General features: G+C 38.6%; 1 protein-coding gene across 1 annotated transcript; it reads left to right on the top strand.

The window, feature by feature from the left end:
- Positions 1 to 13318: 13318 nt before the first annotated feature.
- LOC125826532 (uncharacterized) lies at positions 13319 to 14629 on the top strand. The gene is made up of 3 exons (XM_049505886.1): positions 13319 to 13618; positions 13892 to 14080; positions 14186 to 14629. Exons 1-3 carry the CDS (start codon positions 13319 to 13321, stop codon positions 14627 to 14629), a joined length of 933 nt encoding a protein of 310 aa, XP_049361843.1.
- The last annotated feature ends 3992 nt before the right edge of the window (positions 14630 to 18621 follow it).

Raw genomic sequence — 18621 nt, 5'->3', positions numbered from 1 at the left:
AGTATTTTAATAATATATATTTGTTGTTTATGTAACTTTATACTTTGGTATAGTATTCACTATTTTGGTATTGTAACGACATGTTCCCGTCGTTAAAGAAATGCCAACGGGGGGAAATTTGGGGCCGGAATTTTTTTTCATAGTATTTGGATTTTCCCAACCTTGTCCAGATTTGGACGAAATTGGAGCCATCGAGGTGTAGGGAAATATGGTAACAATCGGGTGAATCATTTATGATTTTGATTACATGAGTGGTTAGATAACTCATTAAGGAATACGTACGACTTTACAGAATTGAATTCGGGTGAGTAGAACTCCCGAAATCGATCTTAGCGTAAAGGGTATTTTCTGAGCGTCGTTGGTTAGAGGTGTGTTGTGAAATGAGGATTTTGGAATTCTCAAAATAGCTCTCTGTTTCGTTCCAGCTGTTTTGGCACAAGATTATGTCGCTCTGGAGGGGCAGCTGTAGCGGGGTGGTGACCGCTATGGCAGGCCAGACGCGACTTAAAGTCGTAAATAAACTCCTAAACGACCTTATTTGGCACTTTTCGATTTTTAGAGCTAAGGAATGAACCTCAGGCGACTCCTACTCGTTTTTCACCATTCTTGAGGTCAAAGGTAAGCTTTTCACTCCCCGATACCATTTTTCAATCCGTAGAACATAATAGAATGGGTGAATATTGATGGAGGAGGGTTTTGTTATAGATTCTATGATGAAAACAACCCTAATTTGGGTAATTGGGATCATGAGTTTGATCTAGGGTTCATAGAATTGTTAGTAATTCGGGTAATTAGTGATTGTTTATTGATTCTCGTATTAAATTGATTGTTTGTAGACTAAGAACAAGCAGAACGAATCCGAAAAAGGAAGGATCAAGTTTCTTAGAGTTTCAAGCTTGTTTCGAGGTATGTGATGGTTGTGATTCTATGATGGTTGTGATTTTATGATTGTGTGATGTATGTTTGTTCTTGCTTCATTATGATACTTGTATATGTATGAATGTTGTAATGCCGATCACACTTGTTGTAAATGAGATAGATGAATGATGATTGTCATGAAATCATGACTTAAATGTATGATCTTGATAATATACTTATGATTGTGATTGTGGTGTGTTGAATGGATCGGTTGCCACGTTCCAGCATAACTAACTTGGATCGGTTGCCACATTCTGGCATAATTATGGGATCGAATACCACGTTTTGGTATGCTAACTGTTTGGGTTTGGGTTTGGGTTCCATGAGAGGACCAATGATTTGATATAAAATATGAATTTGTACGTTGTTCGTAAATGTTGATAATATTGTATATGTTGATATATATGCATTTGATTTTAATGTTGCCTTGACTTGCTTATGTTGCACTTAGTGGGATAGCCGTGTGATCCTACCAGTACACTGTGGTTGTGTAATTGATACTACATTTGCTCTTATTTTTGTTGAGTACATGGTATCTTCAAGCGGCTACAGACAGACCTCGCTTAGGAGATCAGTGATCATTCGAATTCAAGGGTGAGTCAATTCTTCCGGGCTGCCATGGGTTCTCTTTCGTCTATGTCCATCATTTCCGGACTTAGACTATGTTCTAGTTAGTTGATTAGTTCATTAGATTTGGGGTTGCATCCCTTCTTGTTTAGACTTGGTTCAAACATAGATGTTTTGGTACATTGACTTTCAGGTTCTAGGTTATTTCTTCCGCATTGTTTAGTTCTTGTTAGACTTTTATTGGAGTTTATGGGAACTCCCTATTTCTTTCCTTAGTATTTAACTTACTTCCATAACTTAAATTCCTTAGTTTTGGTTTAGTTGCATGGTTGAGTTGTAGTAGTGGTTCTCCCACCGGAGAGTTAGTATGGGTGCTAATCACTAGATTCAACGACGTCAGACTCGTAGCTCCCGTCAATGCCCCAGCTGAGGAATCTACAGCGAGAGGTCACGATTGAGGTAGGGGTAGAGGAAGAGCTAGGGGTAGAGGCCGTGGAAGAGTAGCGTTTGCTGGGAATGGAGCTCCTATTGAGAATGTTCATGTGAATGAGAACACTCATGAGCATCATGAAAAGATTGAAGAGGAGAATGTTGATATTGAGAATGTTCAGGATGTGGGACAAAAGGAAGAGGTGCAGGTTGAGACTAATGATGTTCCCCCCATAGACCCAGTGTTAGCTCGACAGATCATGTCATTCTTGAAGGGGTTGGTCGGTCCTGGAGTGCTTTCTTCTGCTCAAGCAACTCAAGCTCTTACTAATCCTCTTGTCGCCAGCACTGCGCCCAAGGTGGGTGGGACTGGAGGTAATGATGCTTTCTTCCATTCTTTGTTGGGTTCTGTTATGACTGGTAATGAGCATGAAATGTTGACTAAGTTTTTGAAACTAAAGCCTCGTGTGTTTCTTGGTTTTGAGAATGAAGATGCTTATGAGTTCATCTTAGATTACTATGAGAGGCTTCATAAGTTAGGAATCGTTCATCAACATGGGGTTGACTTTGTGTCTTTCCAACTTAAAGGTGAGGCTAAGCAGTGGTGGATAGCTTATATGCAATGCAGATCTTCTACTTTACCTCCACTTACTTGGACCCAATTTCATGCTCTATTTCTAGAGAAGTATGTGCCTAGGACTTTGAGGGATCGTAAGAAGGATGAGTTCATGGCTTTGGAGCAGGGTGGTATGACTGTGGCTGCTTATGAGGCCAAGTTTCATGCTTTGTCTAGATATGCTACTCAATTGGTGACTACTGAGGAAAAGAGAATCTAGCTATTTATTAAGGGATTAAATTCTGAGTTACAAGTATTATCTGTTCATATGACTTCTGCAGGGAGGAGCTTTAATGAGGTAACAGACTATGTTAAGAAAGTGGAGGGGGTGAGGCGAGACGGTCAAGCTAAGGCATGGGCGAAAAGGGCAAAGAACTAGGATAACTTTCAAGGTTCTTATTCCAAGGGGTCCAGAATGCCAACGCTTGCAGCCAAGACAATTCAGTCTGTTATGCCCGCCTCTACAAGTAGTTACTCGAAAACTCCATCTCATAATTTTCAGGATAGCCAGGGAGTCGCACCTTCGACGGGCGGTAGACTATCTTTTGATCGTACTTGTTACAAATGTGGAGAACCTGGGCATATGAAAAGAGATTGTCCCAACCCACATGTGTTAGGATTCGGGCAGCAGTAGTCTAGAGCAGTGGTATCCGTGGAGAATGGTAATAATGGTAGAGGACTTCCACGAGGTGGGTGAGGAGGTAATCAGTAAGGCCGTAGAGGTAGAGGAAATGGTAATGCAGGTAGAGGTAATGTGCAACCAGGCAGGGAAGTAGTTCGTCAAGATGATAGGGCTCATTGTTATGCCTTTTCGGGCAAGAATGAGGCAGAGGCATCTGACGTGGTGATCACAGGTACTATTCTTGTTTGTGACCGGATGGCTAATGTGTTATTTGATCCGGGTTCTACTTATTCTTATGTATATGTGCGATTTGCCTCAAAGTTTTATATGATTTGTGATATACTTGATACCTCTATCCATGTTTCTACCTCAATTGGAGAGTCGGTCATAGTTACTCATGTCTATCGTGTTTGTCTTATTTTGTTTATGGATTTTCAGACTTGGGCTGATTTGGTGATTTTGGATATGACTGACTTTGACATAATCTTAGGCATGACTTGATTATCCCTTTATTATGATGTGCTTAATTGTAATACTAAGTCTGTAACTCTAGAAATTTTGGGAAGGGAAAAATTAGAGTGGGAAGGGGTGTACAAGCCTAAGCGAACTAAGATCATATCATCCATTCGGGCTAAGAAATTGATAGGGCAGGGTTGTTTGGCTTATTTGGCTCATATGGCTCATATCAGGGATGTTGAGGTCGAGGCTCCATCTATTGGGTCTATTCATGTGGTGTCGAAATTTATAGAAATGTTTCCTAATTATTTGCCTGGTATGCCTCCAAATAGAGATATAGATTTTTGCATTGATTTAGAGCCTGGTACGCGTCCCATTTCTATCCCTCTATATCGCATGGCTCCGGCATAATTAAGAGAGCTTAAGGCACAAATCCAAGAGCTTCTTGATAAGAGATTTATTCGTCTTAGTGTTTCCCCATGTAGTGCTTCAGTTTTGTTTGTTAAGAGAAATGACGGTAGTATGAGAATGCGTATAGATTATCGGCAATTGAATAGGGTCACTATTCAAAATAAGTATCCCTTGCTTCGAATAGATGATCTTTTTGACCAATTGCAAGGTGCGTCAGTTTACTCTAAGATTGATCTAAGGTCTGGCTACCATCAATTGAAAATTAGTCCTGAGGATGTGCCTAAGACGGCGTTTAGAACTCACTATAGGCACTATGAATTTTTGGTTATGTCTTTGGTTTGACCAATGCGCCTACAACTTTTATGAGTTTAATGAATAAGGTGTTCAAGCCATTTCTTGATTCTTTCGTCATAGTCTTTATTGATGATATTTTGGTCTATTCAAAAAGTGATGAAGAGCATGTCAGCCATCTTCGTAGTGTTTTGGGTGTTCTTGGGAAGCAAAAGTTATATGCTAAATTTTCTAAGTGTAAATTTTGGTTGAAATCGGTTGCATTTTTTGGGGAACTATAGTTTCAAAAAAAAGGGTAATGGTAGATCCCCAAAAGATTGAGGCGTTTAAGAATTGGGTTAGGCCTAGCTCTGTGACGGAAGTTAGGAGTTTTATTGGGCTCGCTAGCTATTATCGTTGATTTGTGAAGAATTTTGTTTTTATCGCTACGCACTTGACTAATTTGACCAAAAAGGCATACCAATTGAATGGACTGAAAAATGTGAGAAGAGATTTCAAAAGGTCAAGACTCTTTGGACCACCGCACATATTCTAGCATTACCGATTAAAGGTAAAGATTTTATTGTTTATTGTGATGTTTCACATTCTGGTTTGGGTGTTGTGTTGATGCATGATAAGAATGTTATAGCTTATGTCTCGCATCAATTGAAGGTGCATGAGAGGAATTATCCAACACATGATTTAGAATTGATAACTGTAGTGTTTGCTCTTAAGATATGACGACATTACCTCAATGGTGTTAAGTGTGAAGTGTTTACTGATCATCGTAGTTTACAACATGTGTTCACTCAAAATGATTTGAATTTGAGACAACGAAGGTGGATGGAGTTACTTAAGGATTATGATGTGACCATTCAATACCATCCGAGAAAGGCTAATGTGGTGGCAGACGCTTTGAGTCGAAAAGCGGTGAGTATGGGTAGTTTAGCTTGCTTGAATGTATCCAAGCAACCTTTGGCTAAAGAACAGACCTTAGAGTCTAAGTTCATGCAGTTGGGCATCTCAGAAAGAGGTGGGGTGTTAGCTAGCATTGAAGTGAGGGCCACTTTCATTGAAGAGATCAAGGCCAAACAATTTAAGGATGAGAATTTGGAGAAGCTTAGAAAGAAGACTGTGAATGGTAAGGCACAATATACCACTTTTGATGCGGATGGTGTGCTCAATTTTAAAGGAAGAATTTGTGTTCTTAAAGTAGATGACTTGATTGAGAAATTATTGGCGGAGTCTCATGATTCGCGATATTCTATTCCTCCAGGTGTGACCAAGATGTATAGAGATTTGAAGCGAATTTATTGGTGGCCTGGCATGAAAAAAGACATAGCGGAGTTTGTAGTAAAGTGTCAAAATTGTCAACAAGTGAAATATGAACATCAAAGGTCTGCAGGTTTACTTCAAAGAATGTCAATTTCGAAATGGAAGTGGGAAAGAATAGCCATGAATTTTGTGGTTGATCTTCCCAAGACTTTGGGGAAGTTTGATTCTCTTTGGGTAGTGGTTGATAGATTGACTAAATTGGCCCATTTCATTCCAGTAAGAATAGATTATAACTTTGAACAATTGGCTAAGGTTTATGTGAAAGAGATAGTGAGGTTACATGGGGTGCCCCTCTCTATCATCTCAGATCGTGGTACCCAATTCACATCCAAGTTTTGGAGGAAGTTGCATGATGAATTGGGCACCCAACTCACTTTTAGTACAACTTTCATCCACAGACAGACGGACAGTCAGAGAGGACTATTCAAGTGTTAGAAGACATGATAAGGGAATGTGTGCTTGATTTTGGAGGGCATTGGGATAAATTCATATATTTGTGTGAGTTCTCCTATAATAATAGGTATCACTCCAGCATTTATATGCCACTATTTGAGGCACTCTATGGTAGGGGATATAGATCACCCATATGATGGTTTGAGGCTGGAGATGTGAAACCTTTGGGGGTAGATTTAGTGAATGATGTTCAAGATAAGGTGAGAAGTATTTAAGCTAAGCTTTTAGCAGCCTAGAGTAGATAGAAGAAGTATGCGGATCATAACGTAAGAGACATGTCGTTTCAAACCGATGATAATGTTCTTCTTAAGGTATCACCCATGAAAGGGGTGATGAGATTTGGTAAGAAAGGAAAGCTAAGTCCGTGATACATTGGTCCATTTGAGATTCTTGAATGTGTGAGATCGGTAGCGTATAGATTGGCTTTACTTTCTAATTTATTGGGAGTTCATTCGGTATTTCATGTGTCCATATTGAAGAGATATCATGGTGACGGGGATTATATCATAAAGTGGGACTCAATTATGTTAGACAAGGACCTATAATATGAGGAGGAACCGAATGCAATTCTTGATCGTGATGTGCGTAAGTTGAGGACCAAGGAGATTAAGTCCGTGAAAGTTCCATGGAAGCATCGTCCAGTTGAGGATGTTACTCGGGAAATCGAGAGGGACATGCGAGACCAGTATCCCCAATTGTTCGTCGATTCAAGTACTACTTCATTCCTTTCTTAGCCTATTTTTCTAAGTTTTGTCACTCGGGGACGAGTGATAGATAAATTGGTATATATTGTAATGACATGTTTCCATCGTTAAAGAAATGCCAACGGGAAAAATTTGGGGGCGGAATTTTTTTTCATAGTATTTGGATTTTTCCAACCTTATTCAGATTTAGACGAAATCGGAGTCATCGAGGTGTAGGGAAATCTGGTAACAATCGGGTGAATCATTTATGATTTTGATTACATGAGTTGTTAGATAACTCATTAAGGAATCTGTACGACTTAACATAATTGAATTTGAGCGAGTAGAACTTTCGAAATCAATCTTAGCGTAAATGGTATTTTCTGAGCGTCGTTGGTTAGAGGTGTGTTGTGAAATTGAGATTTTGGAATTCTCAAAATAACTCTCTGTTTCGTTCCAGCCACTTTGGCACTAGATTATGCCGCTGTAGCGGGGTGATTCTATGATTGTGTGATGTATGTTTGTTCTTACTTTATTATGATATTTGTATATGTATGAATGTTGCAATGACGATCGCACTTGTTGTAAATGAGATAGATGAATGATGATTACCATGAAATCATGACTTAAATGTATGATCTTGATAATATATTTGTGATTGTGATTGTGGTGTGTTGAATGGATCGGTTGTCACATTCCGGCATAACTAACTTGGATCGATTGCCACGTTTCGACATAACTATGGGATCGATTGCCACATTCCAGCATAATTATGGGATCGGATACCACGTTTTGGTATGCTAACTGTTTGGGTTTGGGTTTGGATTCCACGAAAGGACCAATGATTTGATATAAAATGTGAAGTTGTTCGTTGTTCGTAAATGTTGATAATATTGTATATGTTGATATATATGCATGTGATTATAATGTTGCCTTGACTTGCTTATGTTGCACTTAGTGGGATAGCCGTGTGATCCTACCAGTACACTGTGGTTGTGTATTGATACTGCATTTGCTCTTATTTTTGTTGCGTACAAGGCATCTTCAAGCGGCTACTGACAGACCTCGATTAGGAGATCACTGATCGTTCGAATTCAAGGGTGAGTCAATTCTTCCGGGCTGCCATGTGTTCTCTTTCGTTTATGTCCACCATTTCCAGACTTAGACTATGTTCTAGTTAGTTGATTAGTTCATTAGATTTGGGGTTGCATCCCTTCTTGTTTAGACTTGGTTCAAACATAGATGTTTTGGTACATTGACTTTCAGGTTCTAGGTTATTTCTTCTGCATTGTTTAGTTCTTGTTAGACTTTTGTTGGAGTTTATGGGAACTCCCTATTTCTTTCCTTAGTATTTAACTTGCTTCCGTAACTTAAATGTCTTAGTTTTGGTTTAGTTGCTTGGTTGAGTTGTAGTAGTGGTTCTCCCACTGGAGAGTTAGTGTGGGTGTCAATCACGACGGTGTGAATCGTGACAGGTATGATATTTCTAAATACCAAATACCGTACCGAATACCAAAAAAAATTAAAATGTATACCATATATCACACCAAATACCATAATATCAAAACTACGGTATTAAAAAGTTTGATACAATATGATAAATCGATATATACCATACCATGTCCACCCCTAATCTCAAATGGACTTTATTTACTTGCTTAGTTATGAATAAGTTCACACGTTTAATCACTTAGTATTTTTTAGCTTAAATAAAATAATTTATTTATTTTATCACCTAATTTTGCATACAAATTTACTTTATGATCACCCAATTTTGCCTTACAAATGAGTTCGGCAGACACTCACATTTGTTGATATCTATCGGTAGCACCTTCCTTTCGAGGGAATTTGAATTCTTATTTTATTTTTGATTTCGTAAATTATCTGTAATTTAGTTTAGTATTGTTTAAATACATATTTTTTTGTTAGATGACGACGCTTCTCTTTTAGCATTGTAATAAGAATTGTCACATTGAAAATTATCAACGGAAAACATATTAGATAATGTATGTTGAAAATGCTTACAATTAAAAATGGTAATTGATGTCATATAATTTCCATTTTCTAAGAGCGTATCCGTATAGTTGTTACTTATCATTTTATAATTATTATATCGTATTGTATTATTTTGATTAAAATAATATTTTAGATTAATTGTGTTGTCGATATGAAGAACAAGCATATTACAAAAAAAAAAAAAAAAAAGAGTTATTATAAAAATAGTTATAACAACAACATACTCAATGTACATAGTCCCATGAATTGAGGTTTGAAGAGTATAAAGTGTATGTAAATATTGTTCTTACCTAAAAGTAGTGAGGTTATTGATGAATGATGATAGATCATCAACTTAAGAACAAACAATCCACGATATTTCCAAAAAATTATAATGAAAGTATAAAAAACAGAAGAGAATAACATAACAAAAACTACAATAAAATAATACATTAATTGAGGTACAAGAAAAACACATGGCAAAAGAAATCGAAGGACAAGAAATTACAAGAGCAATACTATGACTACTAATATAATAAACAACAAGACAATATGATCTACTAACATTTTATCTTAATTTGTGTCTTCTACCCCTTTGTATGAGGTCATGTCTTCACTAAGCTAAAACTACGATATGCCATGTCTAAGTTGTAGCGACCCTAAAAATAGATAGGTGAAACTAGAGCCTAACGTATGAATTTTTAAAGTTTAAGCATAAATTGGAAGTAGTCACTTTTGGAAGAAAAAAAAAAACAGTTCAGAATCTGGAAATTGGCTAAGTTCAAAATCTGGAAATTCTGCCAAGTGTGGAAATCAGTGAGTTTTTGGTCAACTTTGAGCAGTCATAACTCCTAGATCAGGATGATCCAGGAGTAGTTCCAGTTATTTTTGGAAAGCCCTTGGAACGATCTTTCCAACGCCACCGAGTTTGCTTGATTCCGAGTTCGTATGAGCGAGTTATGCCCTTTGAAAGTTGGGCAGTTGGCAAGGAGTCCGTCCGGAAATTTAAGGGCATTTTGGTCTTTTCACAAATCTTTTCTTTTGAGGTTATATTATTGTGTTAGGCTGATTGTGGATCATTTTATTCCATTTTAAAAGAGTAAGGAAGGGTTCTCTTTGGAACACCATTGAAGGCCAAGGTGAAGTTGGAGCTAGGGTTGAAGGTTTTGAGTGCTTTCTTCTTCAATTTTTCGTGGGTTTCAACTTAGAGGTATGGTGACCCTTGATCCTTGATTATTTTTCCTTCAAGGAGTCCATTCAAAAGGGTTTCAAAAGTCTTCAAAGAACAAAACTTCTATTTTCTATTCTAGGTATGGGTTCATGGGTAAATGTTTTCAAAGTCATTATATTGGTGAATTGAAGTTCTATTTATGATTTTAAGATGATTTTTATATGAAACTTCTTCAAGAACCCATGTTTTCATTAAAAGCCTAGAATTTGCTAATGAAGTGGGTTTAATGCCTATGATTTAATGTTGATGAAATTGAGTTTAGATTGGATTGGATTGTATTGTTTATTTATATGGTTTTCTATACCTATTTATGATGAATTGTTGGTATATGGATGAATTGAGGATTGTGGCCTTATGGGCAAGTTGTGACATCCGACAATTTGATATAGCTTTGAAGAGGCTTAGAATTGGAAATTTTCATTTTTGGAAAGAATTTTAAAGTTTTGGAAATTTTCGGCTAAGTATGGAAAATGTGAATTTTTGGCCAACTTTGAACAGCCATAAATTCTAGCTCAGGATGAGTTAGGTGGAATTCCAGTTATGGTTGCAAAGTTCGTGGAATGATCTTTCTAACGCCACCGAGTTTGCTCAATTCCGAGTCCGTATGAGCGAGTTATGACCTTTGAAAGTTGGGCAGTTGACAAGGAAATCCGTCCGGGAATCATTAAGGGCATTTTGGTCTTTTCCCTAGCCTTTTATTTTGGTTATATAAATGTGTTGGGCTGATCAGTTTTACCATTTTAAAAGAAGTGAGAGTGAGGGTTTTGAGAGAAGAAGAAGAGAAGAAGAAGAGAAGAAGAGAAGAAGAGGAGATCAAGCAAGGAGATCATCGTGGATTTTCGTCGGGGGTGATCCCTATCAAGGTATGTGAGCTTTTAGTGTTGGGTGATCCTTTCCCCCACATGCCAAACTCGTTTTATTTTCGAGAAAATATGGATTGTGTTTGTTGGAGTTGTGAGTTGTTGTGGTTGAAGTTGTTAGAGTTGTTAAAGTTGTTAGTTGTTGAAATTATTGTTGGTATTGTTGTTGGTTGTGATGTCGAGATTCTTGATGATATGGGACTTGTTTCCGGTTGGGGTTTTGAGTTGAAATCTATTGAATGTTGAGGGATTTCATGTTTCTAAGTGATTGGGGTTGGAACCCTTGAAGTTAGAGAGTTTAGAGTTGGAAAAAACGAAGGAGAAAAGTCGGGCTTCTTACATGAAACAAGTCCGTGTCGCGGACTTGTTCCCTCTGTGAACAAAATCTTCCCCGCGTCGCGGACAGGACGCGGACTTCACTGTTTTCAGAATTTATTCTCAAAAATTTTCTTAAGTTTGGTTGTTCCAAATCATTCCTAAATCATTCCTAAACATCATGAGGTCCTCCCAAACACCAATCAAGTCCTTGAATCCATAATTCAATTCAAGTGAAGTTAGTTTCCGATTCAAGTGAAGTCAAGCTTAGAAATTAAGTAAGTCCAAACAAGTCTTTAAAGCTTTTCAAGAGTCTTCATTGAACGTTTTAACTTCATTCTAAGGCTCAAGTTCCTAGTTAAGTATAGAGTTTCAAGTCAAGCAAAGAGTATAGAGTTTCAAGCTAAGTAAAGAGTTTCAAGTTTCAAGTTTAGTAAAGAGTAAAGAGCATATAGTTTCAAGTCGAGTAAAGAGTATCGAGTTTCGAGTTAAGTCAAGAGTCAAGAGTTGAGTTCATTTCTCAAAAAGTAATTAGGGAACTAAGTATTTCCCAAGGAAGTTATAAGTGTTTTCACATCTAAGTTGAGAGGAAACAGAGATTTTCAAAAGAGTTTTGAGAAGTTTGAGCACTATCTCCTTTAAAAATAAAAGATGAGTTTTTCAAAAGAGTTTCTAAAATATGATTAGATATGACAAATCGAGTATGTCATCAATGTTTAAACAGTATGGTCTCTAGATATACCATCAATGTTTAAGCAGTATGAATATCCCGAGTCATCAATGATCATATAAAAATTATGGTTTTGATTTGTTCTTTTTAGAAAGAGTTTTCAAGTGCCTTCGGGCTAAGTTTTGAGTAATTATCTCAACTAAAGAAAGATGTGTTTAAAACACTTATGAGCTAAAGTATTTTTGGGAGTAGTCTTGAGCACCGAGTTGGGGACACGAGTTCATATTAACTCAACTCTCCATAAGAACCATGTAGCCAAACATGGGATTTCTCGGATCATACTTTTTAGATGATCACGAAAGTTAAGCTAGTGGATCCATTAAGCAAAAGTTAAAGTAAGGTCCTATATCGATGGCAAGGTATAGGATGGTCCTTGGGCAACGTGAGGTAAAACGTTGTATCACCACTTAGTTTCATAGTGGTGGTTATCGGTTAGAGAAACTCCCACAGCAGTAAAAAGAGCTTGGTTCCTCGATAAGTTCTGCTTAGTATGGATGGGGGTATGGGACTTCATTCATGCATTGCACAAGTAGACTTTGAGAGGAAGCATGGTATTTTCATGATATTATAAATATGATTTTTACGTCATGTTTTAATAGTTTCAAAGGCTTTATATATTGCATGTGTCTCATTGCTTATATTAAGTTCAGTTATTCTTGAGTTGTACAGAGCCAAGGTAAGTTCTCTTTTGTATCCCTTTTCAAGCTTAAGTTGTTTTTAGCGGTCCAGCTCGCATACTCGTACATTCCATGTACTGATGCCAGTTGGCCTGCATCGTTTTATGATGCAGACGCAGGTACCCAGGATCAGCATTCTGCACGCCGTTGATCCAGTGAGCACTCTAGAGTCAGGGGTGAGCCTCATTGCTTCCAGAGGGCTCAGTTATTTTGTTCTCTTAGTTTTGTTTATTAGGGTGTTGCGGGGTCTGTCCCAACATCCATCTAAGTATTTTAGAGGCTTCATAGACAGTCAGTCAGTTAGTTTTGAGTCTCTTATCGACGTATATATGTAAGTATTCTATTTTGAGACTCGAGTTGCCTTTTTGGCCAGATTTGTATCATTTAAGTTGTTTATGTCTCTGCATAGCATTGAGTTATTCTGTTGAGTAGGTTTCCGCTGAGTTAAGAAAGCCAGGCCAAGGGTTCGCCTGGGGCCAGCAATGGTCTCCAGGTGCCGGTCCCGCCCAGGGTGTAGGCTCGGGGCGTGACAAACTTGGTATCAGAGCCTAGAGTTCAAGAGTCCTAGGGAGTCTATGAAGCCGTGTCTGTAGAGTCCTAGTTATCGATGTGAAGCGCGCCACATCTATAATTGGGAGGCTGCAACATTTAGGAAGATTTCTCATTTCTTTCGTACTCATCTCGTGCGTTAGAGTTTATCTCTAAAAAGTTTCTTTCTAATTCGTGCTTGCGCGTGTTTCAGTGAGGATCATGCCTCCACGAAGAGCAGTTAGAGTTCGTCCAGCTATGAAGAGTTTTGAGGAACAAGAGTTACCGAATTCCCTAGATGTTCAAACCCAAGAAGAGATCAAGTATGTTGATCGTCGCGAAGCTATCCGGATATTAAGTCAAGTTGCGACCTATCATGTTGGGCAGAGAGATAATCGACGCGAAGTGGTTGATACTTCAAGAATCCGTGAACTCTTAAGGATGAACCCACCAAGCTTCTCAGGTTCAAGTATTAGTGAGAATCTGGAGAATTTCATTAAGGAGCTTAAAAGGATATTTGATGTGATGCATGTTGCTGAGTTGGAGAGGGTGGAACTAGCTGCGTACCAATTGAAGGGTATCGCTAGAATCTGGTTTGACCAATGGAAACAGAATAGGGCTGAGGATGCGCCAGCAGTAAGTTGGGTTGTGTTTGAGAGTGCTCTCATGGGGCGTTTCTTTCCTCGTGACTTGCGAGAGGCAAAGATAAAAGAGTTTCTCACCCTTAATCCGGAGTCTATGAGTGTTCATGAGTACAGTCAGAAGTTCACACAACTTTCCCGCTATGCTCCGGAGATGGTTGCTGACATGAGGAGTAGGATGAGTTCATATGTTGCTGGGTTATCTCGTCAGTCAAGCAAGGAAGGCAAGGCAGCTATGCTGATAGGGGATATTGACCTAGCAAGATTCATGATTCATTTACAACAAGTTGGGGAGGATAAGTTGAAGGATAGAGAAGAGTCTAAGAATAAGAGGGCTAAGATAGTAGGGGACGAGTTCAGGCAACAAAAGAATGATGTTAATCAGTCATCCCTCCCACAAAAACAGAAGAGACCTGTTCCGCCATCTGCTAGTGTGCCTGCACTTGAGAACAAAGATGGGCACAAAAGAAATTCCTATAATTTCAGGGCTCGACCTGCCTATCTTCAAGGAAGTATAGTACCAAGGGGTAGTAAGGCTCTTTCATGTGCTAGGTGTGGTAGAACTCACCCAGGGAAGTGTCGTCAGGGCCAGACAGGTTGCTTTAAGTGTGGACAAGAGGGACACGTCATAAAGGAGTGCCCTAAGAGCAGGCAAGGTAGTGGAAATCTGAGCAGTAAGGCCCAATCTTCTTCAGTTGTCCCACCAGACAGGATGACACCTAGAGGAGCTACTTCTAGTACTGGTGGAGGGGCAAACCTCCTCTACGCAATCAACAGTCGCCAAGAGCAAGAGGATTCGCCAGATGTTGTCACTGGTATGATTCGAGTCTTTGACTTTGCTATTTATGCTTTACTAGACTTCAGAGCAAGTTTATCTTTTGAAATTTCTTAGGTTGCTATGAACTTTGATGTTATACCTGAGCAACCTAGTGAGCCAGTCATAGAGTGGAGTAGTAGTTTAGCAGTGCCGAAGGGTTGTTTCTTTTCGTACCTTAAGGCGAGAAAGTTAGTTTCAAAGGGTTGTATCTATCACTTAGTCCGAGTTCATGGCTCTAGTGTTGAGATACCTCTTTTCCAGTCAGTTCCTATAGTAAGAGAGTTTCCAGAAGTGTTTCCTGATGATCTACCCGGAATTCCTCCTGAGAGAGAAATAAATTTCGGCATAGATCTCATTCCAGATACTCGTCCCATCTCTATTCCGCCATATAGAATGGCACCAGCAGAGTTGAAGGAGTTGAACAAGCAGTTAAAGGATCTGTTAGAAAAGGGTTTTATTTGACCAGGTGGACTCGGGGAACAACGAATTTTCAATGGTCTAAAGCTTGTGAGGAAGACTTTCAAGAACGAAAAAGAGAAGTTGAGTACCGCCTAGTTATGATATTTGGTTCTTGAGTACATACTGACTATCTGAATCTAAAATGGATTTGAGATCAATAGTCGAGTTTAGGCGAATCGGGGTGTAATGTGATGAGCTAGAGTTGGTTGTTGTAGTTTTGCTTCAAAGATATGGCGTCATTGTTGTATGATGTTCATGTGGGTGTGTTCACTTAAAATGGGCTTAGTCTCAGACAAAGAGAGTGGTTAAGGTACTCAAGGATGATGATATGAGTTTTCTTTATCACCCTGGTAAGGTTAATGTCGTTACGAATTCTTTAAGCAAAGTTGTCTATGGGTAGCACCGCTCATATTGGAGAAGAAAAGGGAGAGTTAGCAAAAATATGTGCACGGACTTGCACGCTTGGGAGTCAGACTTATAGATTTCGTAGAATGAGGAATAGAAGTGACGAGCGGGGCCGAGTTATCATTAGTGTCAGAAGTAGAAGGTAAGAAAGACTCAGACCATGTTCATAAGCAGTGATGGCTTTTGAACAAGGGGGAGATATCAAGGCGGATTGTGGAATTGATTCCAAGGATAAGTGAGATGATTACTTATCTTACATGGAGTCGCTTACAACGATAGTTACTAGTCTAGCACCCATATGGCTCGTTATGAAGTTTTTATGGGAGAAGATGTAGATATCTTGTTGAGATGGTTTGAAGTTAGTAAAGCAGGGTTGATAGGACCAGAGTTAGTTCATCAAGCTATAGAAAGGGCGGAAGTAATTCAAGAGAGGTTGAAAACGGTACAGAGTCGTCAAGAATCCTACATTGATGTTAGGAGAAAGACGTTAGAGTTTGAAGTAAAAGATTGAGTATGTTTGAAAGTTCAACCATGAAAGGAGTCATGAGGAGGAACCAATTTGTTGAGAAAGCTACTTGGGAAGCCGAAGAGGACATGAAGAAGAGACATCCACATCTCTTTGAATTCGAAGGAAGTGTAGATCAAGGTACTAATTTCCTTCTTAATGCTCTTTTAATTATAGTGAGCATGTAGTTGTTGTTGGTGTTGCATGGTTGTTTGTTGGGTGTTGAGTTGATGTTACACCCTTTTAGCTTTGTAAGAGTAGCCTCATTCGAGGACGAATGTTCCCAAGGGGGAGATATTGTAACATCCGACAATTTGATATAGCTTTGAAGAGGCTTAGAATTGGAAATTTTCATTTTTGGAAAGAATTTTAAAGTTTTGGAAATTTTCGGCTAAGTATGGAAAATGTGAATTTTTGGCCAACTTTGAACAGCCATAAATTCTAGCTCATGATGAGTTAGGTGGAATTCCAGTTATGGTTGCAAAGTTCGTGGAATGATCTTTCTAACGCCACCGAGTTTGCTCAATTCCGAGTCCGTATGAGCGAGTTATGACCTTTGAAAGTTGGGCAGTTGACAAGGAAATCCGTCCGGGAATCATTAAGGGCATTTTGGTCTTTTCCCTAGCCTTTTATTTTGGTTATATAAATGTGTTGGGCTGATCAGTTTTACCATTTTAAAAGAAGTGAGAGTGAGGGTTTTGAGAGAAGAAGAAGAGAAGAAGAAGAGAAGAAGAGAAGAAGAGGAGATCAAGCAAGGAGATCATCGTGGATTTTCGTCGGGGGTGATCCCTATCAAGGTATGTGAGCTTTTAGTGTTGGGTGATCCTTTCCCCCACATGCCAAACTCGTTTTATTTTCGAGAAAAGATGGATTGTGTTTGTTGGAGTTGTGAGTTGTTGTGGTTGAAGTTGTTAGAGTTGTTAAAGTTGTTAGTTGTTGAAATTATTGTTGGTATTGTTGTTGGTTGTGATGTCGAGATTCTTGATGATATGGGACTTGTTTCCGGTTGGGGTTTTGAGTTGAAATCTATTGAATGTTGAGGGATTTCATGTTTCTAAGTGATTGGGGTTGGAACCCTTGAAGTTAGAGAGTTTAGAGTTGGAAAAAACGAAGGAGAAAAGTCGGGCTTCTTACATGAAACAAGTCTGTGTCGCGGACTTGTTCCCTCTGTGAACAAAATCTTCCCCGCGTCGCGGACAGGACGCGGACTTCACTGTTTTCAGAATTTATTCTCAAAAATTTTCTTAAGTTTGGTTGTTCCAAATCATTCCTAAATCATTCCTAAACATCATGAGGTCCTCCCAAACACCAATCAAGTCCTTGAATCCATAATTCAATTCAAGTGAAGTTAGTTTCCGATTCAAGTGAAGTCAAGCTTAGAAATTAAGTAAGTCCAAACAAGTCTTTAAAGCTTTTCAAGAGTCTTCATTGAACGTTTTAACTTCATTCTAAGGCTCAAGTTCCTAGTTAAGTATAGAGTTTCAAGTCAAGCAAAGAGTATAGAGTTTCAAGCTAAGTAAAGAGTTTCAAGTTTCAAGTTTAGTAAAGAGTAAAGAGCATATAGTTTCAAGTCGAGTAAAGAGTATCGAGTTTCGAGTTAAGTCAAGAGTCAAGAGTTGAGTTCATTTCTCAAAAAGTAATTAGGGAACTAAGTATTTCCCAAGGAAGTTATAAGTGTTTTCACATCTAAGTTGAGAGGAAACAGAGATTTTCAAAAGAGTTTTGAGAAGTTTGAGCACTATCTCCTTTAAAAATAAAAGATGAGTTTTTCAAAAGAGTTTCTAAAATATGATTAGATATGACAAATCGAGTATGTCATCAATGTTTAAACAGTATGGTCTCTAGATATACCATCAATGTTTAAGCAGTATGAATATCCCGAGTCATCAATGATCATATAAAAATTATGGTTTTGATTTGTTCTTTTTAGAAAGAGTTTTCAAGTGCCTTCGGGCTAAGTTTTGAGTAATTATCTCAACTAAAGAAAGATGTGTTTAAAACACTTATGAGCTAAAGTATTTTTGGGAGTAGTCTTGAGCACCGAGTTGGGGACACGAGTTCATATTAACTCAACTCTCCATAAGAACCATGTAGCCAAACATGGGATTTCTCGGATCATACTTTTTAGATGATCACGAAAGTTAAGCTAGTGGATCCATTAAGCAAAAGTTAAAGTAAGGTCCTATATCGATGGCAAGGTATAGGATGGTCCTTGGGCAACGTGAGGTAAAACGTTGTATCACCACTTAGTTTCATAGTGGTGGTTATCGGTTAGAGAAACTCCCACAGCAGTAAAAAGAGCTTGGTTCCTCGATAAGTTCTGCTTAGTATGGATGGGGGTATGGGACTTCATTCATGCATTGCACAAGTAGACTTTGAGAGGAAGCATGGTATTTTCATGATATTATAAATATGATTTTTACGTCATGTTTTAATAGTTTCAAAGGCTTTATATATTGCATGTGTCTCATTGCTTATATTAAGTTCAGTTATTCTTGAGTTGTACAGAGCCAAGGTAAGTTCTCTTTTGTATCCCTTTTCAAGCTTAAGTTGTTTTTAGCGGTCCAGCTCGCATACTCGTACATTCCATGTACTGATGCCAGTTGGCCTGCATCGTTTTATGATGCAGACGCAGGTACCCAGGATCAGCATTCTGCACGCCGTTGATCCAGTGAGCACTCTAGAGTCAGGGGTGAGC

This window comes from Solanum verrucosum, unplaced genomic scaffold (assembly GCF_900185275.1).
Source record: "Solanum verrucosum unplaced genomic scaffold, falcon-dt-bn FXZP01000060.1, whole genome shotgun sequence".
Taxonomy (NCBI): domain Eukaryota; kingdom Viridiplantae; phylum Streptophyta; class Magnoliopsida; order Solanales; family Solanaceae; genus Solanum; species Solanum verrucosum.
This window is presented reverse-complemented; position numbering and strand designations above follow the sequence as displayed.

Bases quoted from the DNA above. Each gene is read 5' to 3' on its own strand.
- LOC125826532 (XM_049505886.1), top strand. From the start codon at position 13,319: ATGCCTCCACGAAGAGCAGTTAGAGTTCGTCCAGCTATGAAGAGTTTT. The intron at 13,619-13,891 runs GTGATGCATGTT...TATGCTCCGGAG, and splicing joins AGCTTAAAAGGATATTTGAT to ATGGTTGCTGACATGAGGAG. The intron at 14,081-14,185 runs GTAGGGGACGAG...CCTGCACTTGAG, and splicing joins AGAATAAGAGGGCTAAGATA to AACAAAGATGGGCACAAAAG.